Raw genomic sequence first — 21,177 nt, 5'->3', positions numbered from 1 at the left:
ATTAATGATACCCAACCTCACTGAGCCTGACAATATTCCTTATCCGGAAACGGTACACGCTTAAACTTTGTTTACTATGATATTAATAATAATATGGATATTTATGCTCTTGTGTCAATTTAATAACTTTCTTGCTTCCTCCTCCCGTGAGCATAAAGGGTCACGTGGGCAGTGAGAAAATGTCGACCTTGAATGAGACTAGATTTTATATCGTTTAAAGTGCATTCACGACGTGGCATAATGGCCGCGCCCTTTTCTTGCCTTTAACCATAAGGAAGTTCTCGGGCTTGTAACTATATGGTACGAGAATGCCTCGTAGATGTCGTTGCGCCGCGTAACGACGTCCTATATAGGTATGTACATACGTTTAACATATTTAATATGCTTACGACATGCAGTCGCGTACATCCAAGTGTCGAGACGGTTTTTCTGTAGGTACTCACGAGAAAAGAGTCTGGACGTATCTCTTATCCTGTCACACTTTTCACAATGGTGTGGCGCTGGCTGTACCGGCTGCCGAGTAAAACTGACGTGGCGCCGTTCTGATGCGGTGGGAAAAGGTGGAACTTATGAGGAGCCCGCGTAACAGACCGAAGTAGGTAAAAAGAAACGACACGAGGAAAACTAACAGACTGCACTTGCTCCTTTACCAGCGCACATTTGTCCCTCGTCGAATTAAGGAGCTCGCCTTCTCGCGAAGCAACGAGCCACCCTGGCCATTCCACCATTCCGTAAATAGTCCTTCCGTAAATAGTGTTGCCGACACCGTTATACGGCTTACGCGTTAAAGAGACTTTTCTTCTTTTTACATCGCATCCTACTCTTCCCGTCGCATCTTCTGGCTGTTTGCTACATACTTGGAACTGTACGAGCGGGCAAGTGTTGGTGATCCCGACAGTAAGAAAAAAAAATATTACTCTTAGGTAAGACCAAAACGGTTTTTCTTTTTTACGTACTTTACACAAAACTTTTGTATTCGCATAACCTCACTCTTTAAAGGGGGTACGTGATCTTTGTACTAGGTAAAAATTAAAGTATATTTTTCTGGTCTTTTTCTCTTTTCTTCACGTGACCAGAGACATTTTTATCGTGTTCGTGTTTCACCGAGTTAACTGTACTCACTAGGACGTGGGAATGAATCGATGACCTAGGAAGGCCGGATTGCGATAGCGATGCTAATTGAGCATTGTACTGCCTCCTACTTGAAAAGGTACAGACAGTCGGCTTACACTCTGCTTGTGGGTTCGAAAGGGCGGAGCGTGTCAGATTTGACAAAAGGACTCGGATATTCACTGTACGTAAGTCTGGTTAACGAGTCGTCGTACTTTCGAATATCATCGACGCTCCTGGATGTGTCGACGTACGACGATATCACTGTGTCTATTTTTACTCGTCGATATAACCAACTACCAAGGACCCATTGAGTCTCGTAGAAGTTTTCCCGCATTAGCTGGATAACGAGATCATTAAAATTCTGCAAGGTTAATCGCATAAATTATATAATAAATTAAGAAATAAAACTAACCACCAAAAAGAGATATAAGGCCGCCTATCTCGTTCTACCATACCTACCGGTCAAGTTAAAATAATAGTACTTTGCGATACAAGTGCGAGAAAGCGAACTTTACAGGCAGGCGGTGAAGTTGGTCGCACGAGCCGCACAAAGTAACACAACGACACGAGCCGAAGGCGAGTGCTGTTTGTTTCACGAGTGCGGCGAGTGTGACAAACTTCACGAACTGCGTATAACGTTCGCTTTATTGTACCAGTATCGCATAATATTTTCTGTAACGAATGCATGAAAAACGCTACTTTTTGTGCCTCCAAAGTGACTGGAACGTCTCTTCGTTGGAGGAGGCAGCCATAAGAAGAGCAAGGAAGGCTTCCAAACTGAATGCATTTCGTGACAGCGCGCGAGAACAAAGTTTACTTTATCGCACTAGCGCGATAATGTAAAATTGGGCCGATTTGCGCATGCGCAGCATTTTCATCGTATCCATAGATATAAAGCGCCACTTTCGCCACACTTCGGAGGCACGAAGAGTAGTGTTTTTCATGCATGAGTTACATAGAAGAATATATACATACACCAGCTTAAAAATCATATAACTAAATTTTGCCCAGCGCTCTCGCGCTTTTAACGATTCCCTGAGGATATTGCGTTAAAGTTTTTCGATCGGTAGAAATCTATAGTAATTAGAAATACGCAATATATATAATAGTATATACATATGTATATAAGCATATAGACCAATATTCGAAATGCATGCATACGATGCAGAATAGATGGTAAACCGGATCGAATTCCCGCGGGAGTTCGGCAATGCGTTTATTGTGATTGAAATAACTTTATCGTTGGAATCTCATTACGTCGGATTATCGTTGTTTCGTAGCGGCCAGAATTATTAAGCGTCGATCATAACGGAATGCAGTGAATGCATTTTATGCATTGATTGTATGCATAGCTACGGAATGAAGATTAGGTCGCTCTCGCGACTATTATTAAATAATAATAGTTCGATTGGGTTGAATATAAATAAGTAAATATTGGGTTGACCTTGAATGAACATTTTTTTCAAATACCACAAACCACCCCTTAAGCCGAGTGGGCTGCTATTGACGATGCGGGCTCACTTCAAGCAATCGGACGATTTGATTTGGCATATAAGGAGGAACGAGAGCAGCGGGTAAATCTTGCGCTTGGCTGCTTTTGCAATCAGTTGCGTCTTGTTGCCGGAACGACCCCTCGTCTCCTGGGGTGAATGCATGCGGTAACGCAGTAATGACTTGATCGGGATACTAACGCTGGACACACGTGTCTGACCCTCTGACATTTCCAACCCTCTGCCCGATAGGGTAATGGTGGAACGTAAACTCACGTGGAGCTGCAACACAAACAGGCACTAATTGCTAATTACCTTATGATTTTAATCAATTTGTATTACCGGATGATAGGAGTGACGTGTTTAATTCTGAGAATTTCAGACTAGCTGATTTATGGAATACATCGGACTGGGAATGTTAATTTGTAAAAATTAATTAGGCTGTACGACGTTGGGACATGGATTCGGAGTTTTTATGTCAAATAAATTTTTTTTCGGAATTTAATCAACGTTCGACAAGTATAAAAATTTTCATTAGTTTGAATATGGATATTTTTTTTTCATGTCGATATTAAATTTTATCCAATTATTTTTTCTCCGGTAATCCGATCAATTGTCATTTGTCCTTTTATTAATTAATTATTTGTCCCCTCTGGCTTTGAAAATTATAATTTCATGGTACAATCACGAAAGGCTTTTTGGTTTCCCCCAATGTATTAGCTATTGCCGTTATGTCGTGTTAGTAGAAAATTTTAATAATTAAGTGTAACGAGCATCGCGCGAAACACGTATAGGACGAGCTTAACGAGTTCGTCGATCTAGATAAATGACAATCAGATGAATTATTGATAAAAATCGATAAAGTAGCATACATTGGGAACGAATGTCATTATTTTGTAGTATGCAAAAAAAGAGTTGTATAAATTGAAAAAAAAATTTTTAATTTTGACATTGCCAAGAATTTGATAAAAATTCGAACAATTTATTTTATGACCAAAAAAAAAAAATTGATTCATTCCAATAATTAAATACTCGTATCGATACTTTCGCTTTCGACGTGTGGACGAATTTTATTCGCGTCAATTTTTATGTGCCTATAATTCGTCTCGTTCTGCTTAGGAAATTTGGTATGGAAGAATGGTGGAATGTTACGTGAAAATGATAATGATTATAAGATGACAGTTTCATTAGATTCCCAGTAGCCCGTTTACCTGACGCTTACATTTTACAGCCTGCGTTACGCAAACACAGCTGTTTATCCGTAATTACCTACGAAGATACCCCTTGAGCGTATCGTTAGGCCTTGTTATGATTCCATCAGAAGGGGTTACCAAGTTACTAAAATTTCAGATTATCCAAAAATATCCGAAAGTATAGACGGAGCGAAAACTTCGTCCTCTTATAAATTTTAAAAACATATATATAGTATGTACACGTTAAAGTATACGATAAAGGAGTATACTGTAAATATAGAACACGTGCTCTTACGATAAAAGCTTTCGAGACTCTCCCCGAAAGCAATTTTTAATCAGACGATGATATCGCAAGTAGAGCAATCTCGAAATTACCCGAACTCTCTAAAAAATATATTAAAATAATATACTTGGAGTTGTTATATACATTTTCCAAGTACAGCTCGTTCTGTAGTAAAAGATCCGGTCTAGGGGACTGTAAGGCATTAAAAGTCCTAAGTTAGATGGCCCCTCAGAAAGCCCTTTAACTCGTGAACGGGCTATAATCATATCAGTGATAAAATTCGAAAAACATCATAAAGATCTTTATTCCTTGACATAGCACTGTCTTATCCTAAGAACATAGATCTTCAAGAAATTACAAACCAATAAGCAATAAACGAGTGAGTAAGTCATTGAACAAGCTCAAGCTTTAAAAGTATCCAGAAATGTGGATCTAAGATAGTCGTGCTAGTAGTCCCAATATTTTCGTAACAGCCACGATAAATATCAAAGGAGAGCAAAGACGTAAAGCAATTCTCCAGAGAAGGTCGCGGCGATTAAAGAACGTAAAACTTGAGCGAGAGCAATAAATTCTTTTTTTTATTCCCACTCGGAAGCTCCTACCAGATCTACGGCGCCTAGATTCACTCCGCCATTACGACCGTGCAAGACGATGAAATTTCTGGTAAGTAGAAGAACGGTGGCGCCATCTGTATCATCGGTAAATATAATAAATTTAGTTTGATAAAATAACATATATATAAATGCGAATAAAATTTATTGAAATTCTCATGATTTTCGTCAGTACACAATTTTCTAGCTAATTCGTCACAGAGATACGATTCTTAATGTAAACTACGTAATTGTACAATATACTCTATATATACATACATCCAGCAGGCAACGTAAAATTGAGTGGCGGCCACAAATATCGTCCGAGGATAAACGAGAAACTAGTAAACCGCACGTGCGTGCAGACGGCAGCGCCACGACGGTCAATTTGAGAATCATGACTCTGACGGCGTCCGTCCCTTATACGCGAGAACAATGCGTCGTCCGGAGACAAAGCTGCTTGGCAAATCCGACGATTGTTCGGCGGGGCGCGCTGCCCCCCTTCTCTTCCGGGACGAACTTTTCCAATTCCCGTGTCGAATCAATTATTCAATTGGGCATAAACGGAAACGAGTGGCCCACGAAGCACGGATACCGAGCCCAGTGCCCACGGTGCGAAGCAATTTCTCTTAAACCGCTGCCATTCGAGACGCTCGTAAAACACGCAATTTTCTTAAGACTCACTGATACTAAAGTTAAATCCGCGATGCCGCGTCCGGTTCACGTAGCGGTTACTATATATAGCTATATCAGTGACTGCGTGTCTTGTAAAGGGGTTGGTTATCAGTGTCGGGGAAAGTCGTGAAACTTTATAGACACTTAAACGAGCGTGCTGCAAGATTCGTCGTTGGAGCTAAGATTTTTCATGGGCAAAGGACAAATTAGACATTTGATTTTGAGGCGATCGTCATTCCTTCAACTTTTCATCCGATCTAACCCTCGAAACGCAGGTGCACTAGGGTCGTATAAATGCAAGGTTGGTATTTTGGGTAATAGAGCCACGCCTGTGGGATATCCTGGTTCTTGACGTTAATATTTAGGTGCATTGCGTCATCGGGAGATGAAGGGTGGTCCAGCCACGATCACCGTACCTGTATTTTGAACTATGACCCAAGCCACGCTCTCGTATGTGACTTTACAAGCTTTGGTATGTACTTTATGCATATTGGCTTACACAGTTAGCATATATGCTTTATATGAGCATATTTCGATTGAACGGTCAACTTTACACTTTATTACGTATTTCGTAATTCCCAACCTTCCACGCTCATTTTCCATATTACTGCGTAATGTCCTCTGCCTTTGAACCTTCTAGCAGGTGTTCATTACCTTAAGTACATAGGGAAGAGTGGAAAGGCCCGTTTCACATGAATTCGAATGGATCGTCCGAGTAATTGAAGCTAGCTACGTAATGAAGGGTCACTTGTTAACGGATACCCAGCTAACCATTTATTTATATACAAACTTCATTATCGCGCATTTCAATTCTTCGGGTAAAATTTGACGTTATTCGGCCATTAAAATTAATATTTGACTTATTGGTATATTATTGGTAATATGTAAAGATATAGGTACTTTGGGTTGTCATTTTTCACAAAAAAGTTTTTTAACCTCCTCTGCGACCTTTTCATTCGGAATTTTGAGAATTGCAACACGTAATTTCGAAGTTATAAGAAATTTTGGCTTTTACTGCATTCGTTTCTACGGTCGTTATACTTGTTATCGGAAAGTATGAGAATTTTCAAAAATTTATGTATACGTAAATTTATGATGCGGGTCAGTTTAATTATTTATATTTAATTATTTACTTTTTACGTTTTTTTTTTTATGATTCGTGGATATTCTACTGCTTTACTTTATTTACCAAATGCATATACGGTGCAATTAGTTGTAGCAAGCAATACGGTGTTGTTACTGCTAACCAAGTATAATCCTCTTATCGGTTAAAAGTTGGATTAAACGATAGATTGCAGTTGAATTAAAATCTTATTATCTCTTATCGCATTGACTGTACCTGGATATATCGTGATTGCGAAAATCGATAAGAGGAACTGTCATTTGACATTACTTTCAACATTGATTAATCCTCCCTTTTTCACGTTTAGGGGAAACAAATATTTTTCAACTCTCCCGCCTCTTATACAGGAATTTACGGTATTGAGTAATCGTATTGAAAAGTTATTTTTAATGTCCCTATTATTTCCTTTTTTACACGGTATTGATCTCTACTTCTGGAACAGGCATGCACGGACTACCTATTCCGCTGTTGCCGTGAGACACTTGAGTTCTTTTTAAAAAAATATAACACAGTACTGGAAACTGATTCTCATGTCAGAAAAAAATATACGAGGATCTTTTTATTATTTCCCTCTTACGCGAACGTTATACTCGTATTATTCATCGGATTTATGAACAGACTTTAATTTTACTTATTTCAATGTCACAATCAGCATCCTTTTTTTCATCCTTATACTTATCTATTTATATCATAAATACACATAATACGAAGGCGGATAGATTTTTTATATACGACATATACAATATACCAGATTACTTCGACCCACTTCAAGTAACGTCACTTCCGCTAGGAATATTTATGATACAGTTCAGTCAACGAACTCCATCCGACAAACGTATTAGACGATATATATATATACATATACATAGACGCATTAAACATATATATTATGTATATATCTAACATACCTTTACGGGACATAATGGCAAGCTTAACGGCTTTCGTGGATTTAAATCCACGCGTGGTACGACGCACGTTTCGAGAAACCAAACGAGATTCCCTTACTCGTTATCGCGAGGATAATCGCTCGTGAATTCTCGACTATCTGGGTTCGAGGCTAACTTCAAGTTAGTCGCGCGCTCGATTACTACAGCACGCCGAGTCGCATTGGCGAGGTTATCGTACTCGGTTTAAATCAATATTAAAGTTATACCTGGTTAGTTGAGGTTATGTGTAAAAGTGCGATATGAAGTTTGTGATGTTACAGTAGGTCTAGCTCCTGTGTTATTGTGATACAGTTGGGTGTAATTGTACGGCCAAGGATGTATTTTCACTGGTTAGACGACGCGTTACTCGAGCGTTGGTCATGCTGGCGTAAACATCCGAAGGACACGGACGCACGCGATAAGCTAAGAGAGACGTGCACGTGTACTCAAAGAGCTTCGAAGCTTCTTAGGAACTTGCAGGCATCTACAGAAGCTCAGATACTCAAGACGGTAAGCTCTCTATATCACGTGCGAAGCTAACATGTCCCACGAGAGCCACGAGAGCGACTCTCATACCGACGCGACCTCTAGACGATCTTGCATTCACATTGGATACTTACTGGCTATGGGTATGTACACTGAAGAACAATTTTATTTCTTAGATTATATAATACAGAATATATCGAAAGTAATACACAGATATCATAGCATATTGGTATAGAGACTGCTGTGACTTTCAAGGATTTGATTTTGTAGTGACATTTTTTACGTTTGACATTTTTAGGTTATGCCCAGGTCTCCCGTTCCAGGTGTCACGTTCGTAGCTACTATGCCTTTTTGTTCGAGAAATAACTAGAGAATGTCAACGTTTACATTCGATTTTACTCGCATGTGGATAATGCACAATGGAATTCAGTGAACCTTGTCTCCGGTAATACATTGCTGTTATACGTTTCCTTGAAAGTAAAATTACGGTTCGATGCACTGTACGCTGCACATTAAATCCTTGAGATTCTTTTTTTATGTTTTCAAGTACCTACTATTATGTTTTTTTAAATTGTTTATTTCAATGTTTTATTATTTATTTATTCCTGTTATTCGGAAGGGATACAATTACTTAATGGTGTTAATGATTTATTATGTATGTTTTAATAATGTTGATGCAATTATTTGTCAAATTTATAGTATACAATGGCCACACGAAGCGGCGCACGGGCTGCCAGTGTATTCTTACTCTACGTATCAGAATGGTCCAAAAACATAACAACGTTTCAGATTGCAATTGCATTTATATTATCCCATGTATTTTTATCCAACCTGCTATTTAATATATATTCTCAACTAATGCGTCCTACAATATCTACTTAGCAAATTCTTTCAACTCTGTTTTATAGATAGAAGTGACTTTCTCGAAGTTTTAATTAGTCATATTAGTCGGTGCTGATAATTAATATTCTGAGAATATCAGTAGTAGTAACAATACAAAAAAAAATGATTTTGAAAAATTTCTGAAAATCCATACTAGTTATAATTAATTAACTTGTCCATAAAAATCACTACTTATACTTTCTAGTCTCAACTAGTAAATTCATGTATTAGGAAGATGCATTCGATCTAAATAGCATTGAGGCCTAATAACATGATAAACAAGGAGTTTTATACCTGGTACAAGCAACTTTTCTGTGTAATCTGAATCTATATTTCTCAAAAGATAAGGTAAAGCGAATGTAAGACAGGTAAGATTATAGGTTAGTTCTTTTGTCTCTCAAGAAAACGCACAGGTGTGTGTATATATATATATATATATTGGAATAGAGAATTTTGCTGAAATGGCCCCCTATTCTCTCTACTTTCTTCAGCGGCGGAATTGTCACCGTGAGCGATAGTCCGCTAACTGTTCGAACGGCGTCATTTGTTTCCCCGGCGGATCTGCCGGGCGGAAAAGCCCCGAGCTTCTTTCACTCTCAGTTATTAAGGAATCGCCCGGGCGAGTGAGTTCGCCGAAGAACCACAATAATGGCGGCGAATCTTGTTTATTGCTCCCTCACGACAGTCCCATTGGCGCCGAAGCGCATTAGAAGGATGTAAATTTTTTTTCACCTCGTTAAGAAAAAAAAGGAGATAACCTCTCGCCATTTTGGAATTCCTGTATTCACGGGACCGTAGTTACTGCCGAGTGGGAACCAGGGTGAACGATAATTTGCATATTAACAAAACGAACCTTCGACAGTAGCATCTCTGCTTCGGATGTTTTTTTTTTGTAATTTACCTATAAATTCTGGAACTTTCATTGGTATTTGCGAATACTGGGTCTTAATTGTAAGAAGGTTGAACGTAGCTCAAGAAGACTGAATAAGACTGAATTACGATTGAAATTCTTCGGTATTTAAAGTGATTTCGCACGATATTAAACGAATAATCCTTGTACGTCGCTTGGAAACGTTAATTAGCGAATGAAGAAAATTTTGTTTAAACGTCCGACTGTCGTTCTGCAGTTTCCTTTGAATTATCTTATATATATATATTATTACACTATATTACCCCATACTGCGCTTTGCCGTAGGATAAAATAGGCACTTGGCAGTTATTTACGTTCAGCGCGAATTCTATTCCTGACGGTGGCGCCGGGGAGCGAGGAGGGTGGAGATGGCTCCCGTTCGTTTAGCATGGAGTCAGCCAATTTGTTTCATTAAGCAAACTCTGATTAATTATCATTCTTAGTAATTGCTTATTTTGGTGGACAGTTTAAATTGGATTCCCCTTGAAATTTATCAGGTCTACTTCATCCATTTGCCACTGTATGGAACCACCCTTGTGCTATCGATCAGATCTTACCCTTAGTAACGCATCGTGGAACTAGAAATCTCTTTGGCTAGGTATCATTTGAAAATTTTTTTTGAACAAAAAGAAAAATCCACAAAAATCTGATAAGTTCATTTTGATAATAATTTCATAGCGAACAGCTCCTGCAGCTTGAAGCTGGCAGACATCTTTATTAGAATCTCGCACGGCATCTCCCCTTTCATCTTTCAACGAGGTTCTACCAACCCACCCTTATTTCATAATATAAACTAATAAAGGGATCAAGTCTCTTTGTAACCAGTATGAAGTTGGCTGCTTTTACGAAATTGCTGCCGTTTCGTTAGAAGATGAAAAAAAATATACATATTCTTGAATACATACTAAGAACGTAAATTTCCTTTAGTCGACGCACTTTTAATAATTTACCAATTTTGTTTTTTTTTTTCCAAAAAAATTACATCACTGCTTTAAGTATGTTTTCGTGTCGTTCGTATCTTTCAACTTCACTGGCAAGCACGTGACGGCGTCGGGACGTCAAATTCGACGCATCCTCATCTCTCTGGCATTTATAAAAAAAAAACATGTAACACCTTGCTTTTATGCAGATGGCAATTAGCATCGTGTTATCTTTTCATTAAACAGCCATTGCTGCCAACTCGTATAATTTATTGTCACTACAGTCTTACGGAGGTCATCAGGGTGCACGCACGTGGCGATTAAAACGATTTTCACCCTTCGTTAGACAAATGGCTTATCGAAGAACTTTTTAACGCGCGACGGCCACTTTATGGCAGTAGCTACCACCGGCGATATCAACCAAATGACCAAATTCTGAAATCCGATAGGGATTTTACTATAAAATTAGAATCCCCAGAACACTTCGAGCTCGTGTAGATATCGTTGAAACTTGGTGTCAGAATTTTATTACCAGACGCTCCGTCACGGAAATATCCTCCGGAGAGCGTCGCGTCGCAAAATCACTTTCAAAACAAACTACGCGTTTATACCAGGACGTACTTTCATCCTATAAATTAGTAATTCGCGTCTATATATATATATATATCTATATATCTATATATCTATATATCTATACTGTAATACTATTTATGTATATACAACAAAAAATCAGACTGACATTTTTATGTATCATCATAAATCCAATAGCATTACTTGTCATTAATCACAGATCGATAAATAAGAATAGCAAATAGGCTCGATCGGCAAGTGTTTACCTACGAATAAGTATAATAAATGCATACTCGTAAGTATATCTAACCGGCAACGTCAAACTTACAAAAATTTCATACGGTAAAGCAGAGCGATATGCCACTTATTTTGTTTGACACACTATTTCGTAGGAAACTACGCATACTTCGTTATACATATAAATTAGCGAGTTTTGTCGCACGTAAAGGTCCGGCGTAAATGCTTAACAGTAGTAGCGATGTTGGCAAAGCCGTTACGACTCGTATTGCTGGCGTCGGTAATAATTCCGTGAATTACTATTGATGAAATGCCAAGGTTACGCGGTTTGCGTATACCATGCATATAGAAGTAACAGCGTGAAGTTACGTAGCGCCAGTACCAGCCAGCACTATCTAAATGGACATGAAGACTCTTCGTTTAGGAAGAGTCGAAAATTTTCCTTAATAATTTCTATGGAGGGCGCTCGGGTGGATTACACGTATATAGGGTGTGAATTTAAATCGTTAGCTGGCGATAAAAAAATGACAAGTCTACCCCTGTGTGTATAGTTGACTGTATAAATAAAGGTTTCTTACGGGTATCTCTACGATACCCCCCGTTATATTCCGGCGATTTGGGAATACGATGGTGCAAGGGTTTGTTGTCGGTTCCGTAATCCCCGTCAAGACATTCCACCCAGTCTAGACTACTCTACCCCTTATATACTGGGTGATTCATAAATACGCTTGTACGTTATCACGGCGTACCGTGTAATTTGAGTAAATTTGAGCGTGAAAAAAAAATTTTCAATTTTATTAGGGTTTTTTTTTTTGAGGTATCGAAGCCTCGGACATTACATACAGGGTGGTTTGTAAATTATTATTTTTATTTATGCAAGAGTCCTCGGGCCTTGTTTTTCTATTCGGTATGGAGGAGGGTAAAAATCGATTTGGAATGACGTAATTGCCGAAATAAAAGAAATTAATTAAAAGGGTGCCGCTGCGTTAGTAGTTGTTAAAGCCGAGGGTACGCTACTATTAAATCACCCTGTGAATTGGGGCTCGACACTCCGATACAGAAATGTAGGAGGCGCTATAGTAGCGGCAGCCGAACGGCAAGACCACTTTTCATTGGGGTTGAACTACTTCACAGGGATTTCGCTGCTGTATACGTATCGAAAAGCACAGTCGGGGTGTAACCTGCTTCAACGTTATTATACAGTAATTAGATGAAAATTTTCGAAATTTCAGGAATAGTCAGGCCGTCATCCAAAGACTGAAGAATTTCTTCATTAAAGATCATTGCCATTGGCTGGATACTGGGTCATGTCGGTCGTGTGATAGTTTTTATTAAAAAGTCGCATTATTGAAAAATAATTAATTTACATATTTAACGGGTGTGACAATTTTTATACGTTTCACGTTAAAAGGAAAAGCATCTCGATAAAATATCCTAAAGACGTCCCCCTGACGTCTCGTTTTTTTCTTTTTCTTTTTTCGCGGTCCCGCAGAACCGTCGTGTCTTTCGTCGTCGGAGAGAGAAAAAAAAAATTCTCTTCCCCGACGGTCCAGCCCGTAATCCCTGTAATTTTATAAGGAAGCAGCATCCCGGGTCTAATCAATAATTTGGTATTCAGGAGAGCCTGTAATTTCTTATTAGCAGTTAAGACAAGGTGGATTTCCGTGGGCCATTAATAGCCCACGCAGGGCCTTTAGGCTCCCGGCTAGGTCAAATGTAACTTAAGACTCACAAATTACTCGAGCGTCGGCGGTAATGAGGCTCTTTCGATTCTGCTCGCAACCAACCTGGCGGTCCAACCTCGAGTTCTTCTCTACTTCCCCGTCTGCCCACTTCCCGCTTCCCACTTACCACTCGCCACTTCCCTTCGGGCTGCCAAGATTTTGCCCCTCTGAGTTTCCAAGGGCGACAACTCGGTTCCCGTCACACACTCGTCTTCGTGTCTCTGCGAAGTAGAAAAAATATATATTGCCGCGCCTCTTACTATCGCCGACGAAGATCTCCCAGTGCGAAACTTACGTCCTAGCCGAGACATCCATTCAGGGTAAAAATGGTCCTGAAGTATAGTATACTTACCTACCATAGATTTTAGTCCAAAAAATTTTTCGATTGTGATCGAAACTTTTTTTACTCCAAAACATTGGGGCAAAAAAAAATTTTTTTTTTTCAAAATTTTTTTTTCAAAAAATATACTCAAAAATTATGTTACTGTTTAATTCATATCCATACCGACTCGTATCTCGACGAGCATTCTCAAATCGTGTTACAAATAGCACGTCGCTCAAGTAACATTTTGCTGTAATAATCCATTATCCTCCCACGTGACGTCGTCCCACGTGACGGAATAACAATTCGTATTACGAATTAGCATTAGTTAAGAAAATTATTAAAAATTATACTTTCGTAATACCGATTGTCAAGCGCGCTATAGTGTGAAATACGCGTAGCGTTAATCGAAGCGAGTACGTACTCTTATTCGCCCATAGCTAAGTATACGAAAAACATTAGAATAACAAGTACAGTGCAGAACCGGTTAGCGTTGGCGGACATGACCGATTCAAATTTCTATCAATCTTCCCGCCTAGCGACAAGGGGGTGACAGTCGGACGCAAAAATATTTCGAACGAATCGTTCCTCTCGTATCGGTAATACGTCCGACGTGGCGAATCTGTGGGGATAATTTCCACGTAGAAAATAACTTAGTCGCGGATACAATGAGAATAGGAAAGAATAACGATAGGAGGTTCCATAATGCATGTACCAGGGGGTGATTCTCTCATTTTCCAACCCTTCCTCTTGTCTCGCCAGTCGCTACGTCATTAAGCTCCCAGCGCGCTGCACTCATATTCCAGTTGGTAGAAATTTCTAGGTTCGTATATATATATATATACGTTACGCATGCACGTGCATATAGCGCAACCCTGCACCCCTTATAAGGGACGCGTAAACCGCCTGCTAGACTCGTACCTATAGTACGGTTACCTACAGACTCCCGTGCGACCCTTCCCTATACTCTGTATTTCAACCTGCCCTTACGCGGTATATATATATATATATCCGCGTAGCAACTGCACAGAACAAAGTAGCACGGCTTCCATATTGGATATGGAATCGCTATGGGAATACTCATATGGTATATAGGAGCATTCGGTTTTCGGCTGGAATTTCTGGACAACACATACGTCTCTATCGAATTACCGGCCGCGCTTTCGGCCCTAGGGAATTTTTTGTCTGGACTTTCGAAACGAGACGGTTTATCGGGGATAGGTTGCGTCAACGAAATAGATTTTCATTTAGATAGGAAACCGAAGCTTTTTTCATTGGAAAAAGTTTATACGCGTCGCGAGGACGCCTATACTCCGTTCGGAGTAAATTTGTGCACTCGGTATGTATACCAGGCGCGGGTTTGCCCGGTGATAATTTATAGCTGTCGAGCGAGAAGTTTGTCGTTCATTTTTTCACCGCCTAGGGGATTCTAGGGATTTTGTTTAGAATCACCCGAAATCGACTATATCAATGTATACGGTGCGATTAACACGTGTCTTATCGGCTCGCCTTTTTATCGGGGCGTCGTTACAGAGCCGAAGTTTTTAGTATGCTGCGGCGTAGCGAGTCTGAATAAAAGTTACGCAAACTTTTGCCGGCAGACGTCGCGACGAGCGCGAAACTTTTCGTGACTCGAGTTCACTTCGGCAATCGTACCGATCTTAATCCTAAGAGGGTCGTATTATGGAATTTGCATGGACAGCCAGGACGCGAAATTAAATCGTCCACTGTTACCTCCACTGTAATCCAGTAGTTTTTCATCCGTCTAGGGAATTATCTTTGGTTCTTTTAATCTTCAACGTGAAACGTAGCCTGCGTCCACTCTGAATTATTTAGTGCTTTTCTGAATTCAACGCTTCGCCGTGGATCTCTCGTGCTCTGTGCGTTGCGTCTGCGACTCCGTTTTCACTTGACTGCACATTTACGCGCGCCGCCTGTCTCTTCGGTCGTGTCCTTTTTTCCAGTTTGCGTCAAAATGAATGGAGGCGGCTTTAAATCGCGCAGCAGACGACAGGCTGTTTCAAAAGCTAACAGACGCACTGGCTACACACGTGGACGCATAGTCGAGGGTTATTGTACTTCATATATATATATATATATACTATATATGTACAGCAGCAGTAAAATGTACGTACAAACTATGCGTGATACGCATTCGGTCGATGAAAAGCAAAAGCACATCGCGGATCTACATCAGGCACATAAAGCATGCTCCAGTGGACGACGAATTATGAAACGAATTAAATAAAATATTTTTGTAGATTTTTTTTTATTCATCTCTTTTCTCATTACAGTAGCCAAGCAATGGTTACTCAAGGAGCGAAGAAATCGTGTCTGACGGCAATCCCGGTGCTAGGCTTAAAATTTCCGCTAGTTTTTTCTTTTTTTTTAAAACTTAAATTTTTTTACCTCACAGCACGCAGAATAGTCCTACGAGCAGTTGCGTTAGTTGAGAATTTTTAATTGCACTTGGCCGCAGCGCTGCGTACCTGCGATCCACTCGAACCCGTCTGGTCGTCTAACCGAAAACAGTAGCTTCGGCTGCGAGTAAAGTTCCATGGTAATTCTGTGGTTAGTTTTCTTCCTAGTATAGCCTTGTTTTTTTTTTCTTTTTGTTTCTGTTACTTCGACTTTTTCAATAGCACTCGATCCTACCTGCATTTCTTCCTTCCACTCGAGCTTTGAATATTCTGTATTCCAGACCACGGTACAGTGTCCGTCTCGACGAGTTTTTACATCCTGGAGTTGTAACGCGCGCAATTAGTCGGGCTTATCAGCGGGCTACTTAGGACACTGATAATGAAAATTACAAGCGACAATATCAGTTCGGACGGAATGACTTTTTCGTTGTATCTGAAGGACTTCGTTATTATCGTAAAGAATGGCTCCTTGACGTGGGTAAGTTTTTGGGTATCCGATTTTCGAGGGTTAATTTTTTATTTACCGATGCGACTTCGTCGGAAGCAAGTTTTACGTAAATTGATAAGGAAATTTCATAGGGCGACAATCGTTGCTTTGAAAGCTCCGTTCGTTCAACGTCAACGCCCGGGAGTCACTCGTTATTTCATTTGTAGCTTCGTGTCGCGCGCAGGGTCGACAAATAAATTCACGTTGCGATCAGTTGAAGCGGTACGAATGACCGATAAGAAAAAAAAAAGAAAAAAAACTTTTATCCTGTAATCTGTAAATTATGCTTTACGAAGAAAATTTTCAATTTACAGTTTTCTATCGGAATTCCCATTGAAACAGTCGAGTCTCGTGTTTCAGCGTGCCTCGTTCACTTTTGTTCCGTTTCACAGGGGATAATGGGAAAACGGCAGAACGCGGATTTCGAAAAATATTATTCCCTTGGTTGGTATACGGAAGGTAAATAAGGACTGCCTAGGAGACCCTTTTACGGATCCTGAATTCCCTTTGTCCTTAAGGCTAAAGGCGACGCGAGGCAAGAAGTCGCGTGACTGAAAGGAAAATATTTAGTCTTGTTCCTTGGTACTGAGGGAGGGAAAGAAAAAGAGTGGCATAAATAAAATTAAGGAAACGCGAAAGTAACGAATAACTCGACAGGCCACGAACGAATATTAACGACCATTTTGTATGGGTTGTTATTATATTTTTTAATGCGAAAGGACTTGGGAAAAAAAAGAAAGCATCCTTATTACTCCTTAACCCTTTTCATCCACCCGTAACCTCACCGGGGACTTTGTTTCTGCTTCTTTTATATTCAACTCCCCCTTTTTTTTCCTGATGGAAACTCGTGATTGCATTCACGAGACTTTCTTATTACCGTGAATCAAAGCACGTCTGCCCAGCACCGATAATTAGCCCGATATCACAAGACCTCAGTGAGATAAGAATAAGGGTGGAGTTTTTCCCTTTTCTTTTTCTTTTTCACGGCCGTGATCAATTTCGTGGGGTAATTGGCATGTCAGGGATACCCGTTTGGGAAATTAGATGGGCAGCTGTTATTTACTTAAGAATCCAGCCTTCCATGCATCCGCTATATCTATACCGTACCGTTCCGCGTATTCTTTTGCAAACCGGTGTGGTACGAATCGTACGTACGTATCCGTTAATATAATATAGTACTAGACGCATCGCTTCGGGTAAGTTAATATTTTATTGAAACAGCTCGTTCCTTAATGCTATCTCCATTGGCCTGCACATTCTTAATACCTCAATACCCCAAGAGTCCGAAACTGTAGCAAAGTCAGACCAAGTATAGTAAATGAGTTTTCTATACTAAGATTAAGCCCTCCAGCCAATAGTATACCACTCTGTCACGCAGTAGAATAAAGTTCGTCTATAGCCGAAGGTCTGAAAGAGGCCAGTTAGCCTACGCCGGTCTCAACGCCTGCGTTACTCGACAGTCAAATCTCGATAAATTTTTCTATAACATTACGCATGTAATTTCTGTGCTTAATCACAGTGCCATATATAATGATAATAATAATTTAATAATATATTACAATAAAATTATTTAAAATCATCGCGCACTTTTACGAATTTTACCATGTCGTATGCACCGTACACTGATATTGACTATATTACTGCAACTCGAGATTCCGGCGTCAAAGCCTATATCCGTGTAAAATCGACGGCTATGTAAATTCATGATAATTGCAATTAGTAACTCGATAAGCGTTGATACAATTAAAGAGGGTCTGCGGTGCGGGCAGTAACGTAACTACCCGGGTGTTGTAGTATCGCGAAGGAAGATTAGAGGGTGGGATGGCGTATTGTTTGTCGAGTTTGTAGGACGTTGGACGAGGTGAGGAGGGGTAACCCCCCCTCTTCCTGCCACCACGCTGGAGCTGCTTGACGACAAAAGGTCTACAAATCCTCGGGGGTCGTCGGGTAGGACGAGGGTACGTTGGGTTGGCAGTCGGGAGGGGGTTGACCAGAGTCAGACTGGAAGCAGCGTGCGGCACTGTGTATAGTAAGAGAATCGGAAAATTAATGGAAGACCTCCTGTTAAATCTACAGAAACGTATAGTCGAGGCCCCTGGTAGTCTGTTGGAGAAAATCGTAGTATTTATAGTTGGCCGGCACGGACTTCCTCGAGAGTTTGCGGTAAACAAAGATCAGTTTCAGTTATCTACGTGGCGGTAAATAAAGTTTCGGGCAGCCATCTTGGATGTCTGTCTTTCTCTCTTGGTTACCTTGAAATCCGGGATTATATCGAATGAGAGAGATCCGCTTGTCTCTGTGTGACTTCGATCGAATTACCCGGCTACCATGTTCGCGGGACGTCCCTCTTGTTCAGCCTACGAAACAGTTCCGCGCCTAACCTCCAAATCTACGACGTACGTCCATTTACGTATATCCCGTTCCACTCTGGAGGTACGTCAGTTTCACGTGGAATTCGCGGGCGCGTCTTTCAAACGTCGTTAAACTTTGATTCCACGGACGCCGCTCTTGTTTCGCCTAAAAACTCGCAGGTAAGTTGGCACCTGGTTGGCAACGTATCTGTAGTTGGTCTGTCTGTCATTTATGCCGAATAAAGTCAGCTGGAAATTTTTCCGATAACAGTGCACATATCTTACACTACTAAGCTGGGGAAATGTAGATTTGACAAATTTTCATAAAATTGGACATTTTGATAAAATTATTGGTAATTTTTTTTCTTTATAACGTATTTTATGAATAACGCGATACGATAATTTATTTTGGCTTACTGAAATACGTGGGTCGCAAGATTTTATGGTGAAATATATCCCTTATCACTATTCACTTTGACGTCGCGACGCTTTCTCGTCCAGACGAGTATCAGGCTGATGTTTTGCAGAGTGTAAAATCGGGGGGCCCGAGTGCGCGGATTCAATTGAAATTACGTATATGAACTTTAGGTGAAATACAATCGCGAAGATGGCGCTCGGGTCTGACTTACGAAGTGGTAGACAGCAGAGACTGTATAACTTGCACCGTAATATCTGCATATGAGTGTTTGCTTTGAGGTTACGAATTCAGAGCCGCAATCAAGAGCTCGTAATTTTCTGAGGAAAGCATTTATATAAACGGCTCTTCGTGGCAAAGTGCGCTACCCGTCCGTGAAATAATCAGAGTGGCTTGGATGTTGTAGTTAGGTAGCTCGAGCTAGGTGGGTACGTACCGAGAGAGGGCGGTAATTGTACTTCTGGAATCATGCTAAAACATTCACGCTAAACTTCGCCAAGGAATTACGTGACTGTCCCGTGGGTCAGATAAAAAGGCATAAAGAGGTTAAAGGCTGGCAAAGGAATATTTCTGTGGGCTATTCGGGCGCTTCGAATCGTGATATCCGTATTAAATAATAATATCGATAATCATTCATCGTTACGAGTGATTTTCTCGATATCGATAAAAATCATCGTACCTGGTATAATTTCAATAGCATATCGTGCCTAATAATTTTTAATATTTCCCCCCAAAAAAAGTCATTACAACGACATCCGTATATGCCACGTCACTCTTTTTCCCTCGTATCGTCCAAACCTAATGGTGCAACTGAGAAAAGGGTGATCCTTACACACGGGATACACACCATAGAATCGTTTGATTGGCCGTATCGCCCTGGGCCTTTAAGGTCGGTATAACGATAACGATAACAGTTATTACCTAATCGATATACCCATCGCTACGAAGTGTAACCATATTCCAGGTATACAAGGTTCGTTATTACACCTTCAGGAATTTACCTTTTCTGGCAGCTTCTACGTGCCTTACGACCAGGATCCACTACCCTTGCCGGACTTCGTTATCACTTGTATGTCTTTCACTTTCTTCTGTAATCGATCGGTATTGATTTTCCATTTTGTTTATCGATCGTGTTACACCCTCGAATTTTATCAATGCATTTATATACCTGGTGTTATTTATTTTCACAGAATTCATGAAGAAATTAGGTGCAAGTAGAGGTAAAATGAAAAGAAGTTATTGCCAGTTGGATTCCAGTTGGTTGAATCGCCGACGATTTATCGTGCCGATTTATCAAGGATGTCCGATTCGGGAATTATATACATACTTGCTCGTGCCTCTTACCGATGTTCAGTATACCGATGTTTCGTGCAGAAAGGAGAATGGATCGAGTAAAAAGAAAGAATAGGAAGGGAATTACGGGAGTGGGTATAGTGGATGATGATGAAAGACACAGATGGGCGGAAAGGAGGAAATTCGAATCAATCACACCCTTTGCTGTACGTATTGTGTTCATACTATATAATCCATTGTTTTACTTGTTATCACTGAACGTTATCATCTTATTTGTCAGTCTGTCGAGGATATGGATACACGTGTTAAATTTTCTCTTTAATGATAGGGAGTTGGTAATGCTTAATAGGCATAACAACGTGTCAAGTCTTTATGGGTATACCGGGTGATTAATATGAACTGTAGGCGGTAGTACTGAAATATGTGTTATAACGTACGAAGAATAATTAAGCCATTAAATCGAACAGTCCAAAGTAAGTGGCAATCAGGTAGATGACATTTTTCGGTATAATTTATTTTTTATTTAAAAAGGGAATTGTCAAAAAGTTCAAATTTCAGACCTTGAATTACGTCAGGGCGATAAAGTAGTAATCGTAGGGAGATTTTAAAAAAGGGTTGGTACCCCTGTGTGTACTATGCTTCGAGGCTTCCGTGGACGACTTCACTCGAGAAGCCCTCACCTCCCCGATCCTGGCCTTCTAACCCGCAAGGCATTGACAAGATTACCGCGAAGCGCAGGATTCTCTCTCGCCAACTTTTATTAGTCA

At 40.2% G+C, this 21,177-nt stretch overlaps 1 protein-coding gene and 1 long non-coding RNA gene across 2 annotated transcripts in view; one reads left to right on the top strand and one right to left on the bottom strand.

Annotated features, from left to right (window-relative positions):
- Window positions 1–2,008: 2,008 nt before the first annotated feature.
- The window catches only part of LOC112494683, a 78,952-nt gene continuing 59,783 nt past the window's right edge, over window positions 2,009–21,177 (bottom strand). Inside the window, exons 3-4 of the mRNA XM_025087464.1 lie at window positions 13,250–13,343; window positions 2,009–2,885 (exon numbers count right to left, since the gene is read on the bottom strand). Coding sequence (XP_024943232.1) covers window positions 2,876–2,885; window positions 13,250–13,343 — 104 coding nt within the window. The 3' untranslated portion in view covers window positions 2,009–2,875. The remainder of the gene's footprint in view (window positions 2,886–13,249; window positions 13,344–21,177) is intronic.
- LOC107270070 lies at window positions 7,885–8,415 on the top strand. Its single transcript, XR_003060393.1, has 2 exons — window positions 7,885–8,022; window positions 8,178–8,415. It is a non-coding gene; the product is annotated as an uncharacterized LOC107270070 (long non-coding RNA).

This window comes from Cephus cinctus, unplaced genomic scaffold, assembly GCF_000341935.2.
Source record: "Cephus cinctus unplaced genomic scaffold, Ccin1 Ccin1_scaffold0696, whole genome shotgun sequence".
NCBI classification, from domain to species: Eukaryota; Metazoa; Arthropoda; class Insecta; order Hymenoptera; family Cephidae; genus Cephus; species Cephus cinctus.
This window is presented reverse-complemented; position numbering and strand designations above follow the sequence as displayed.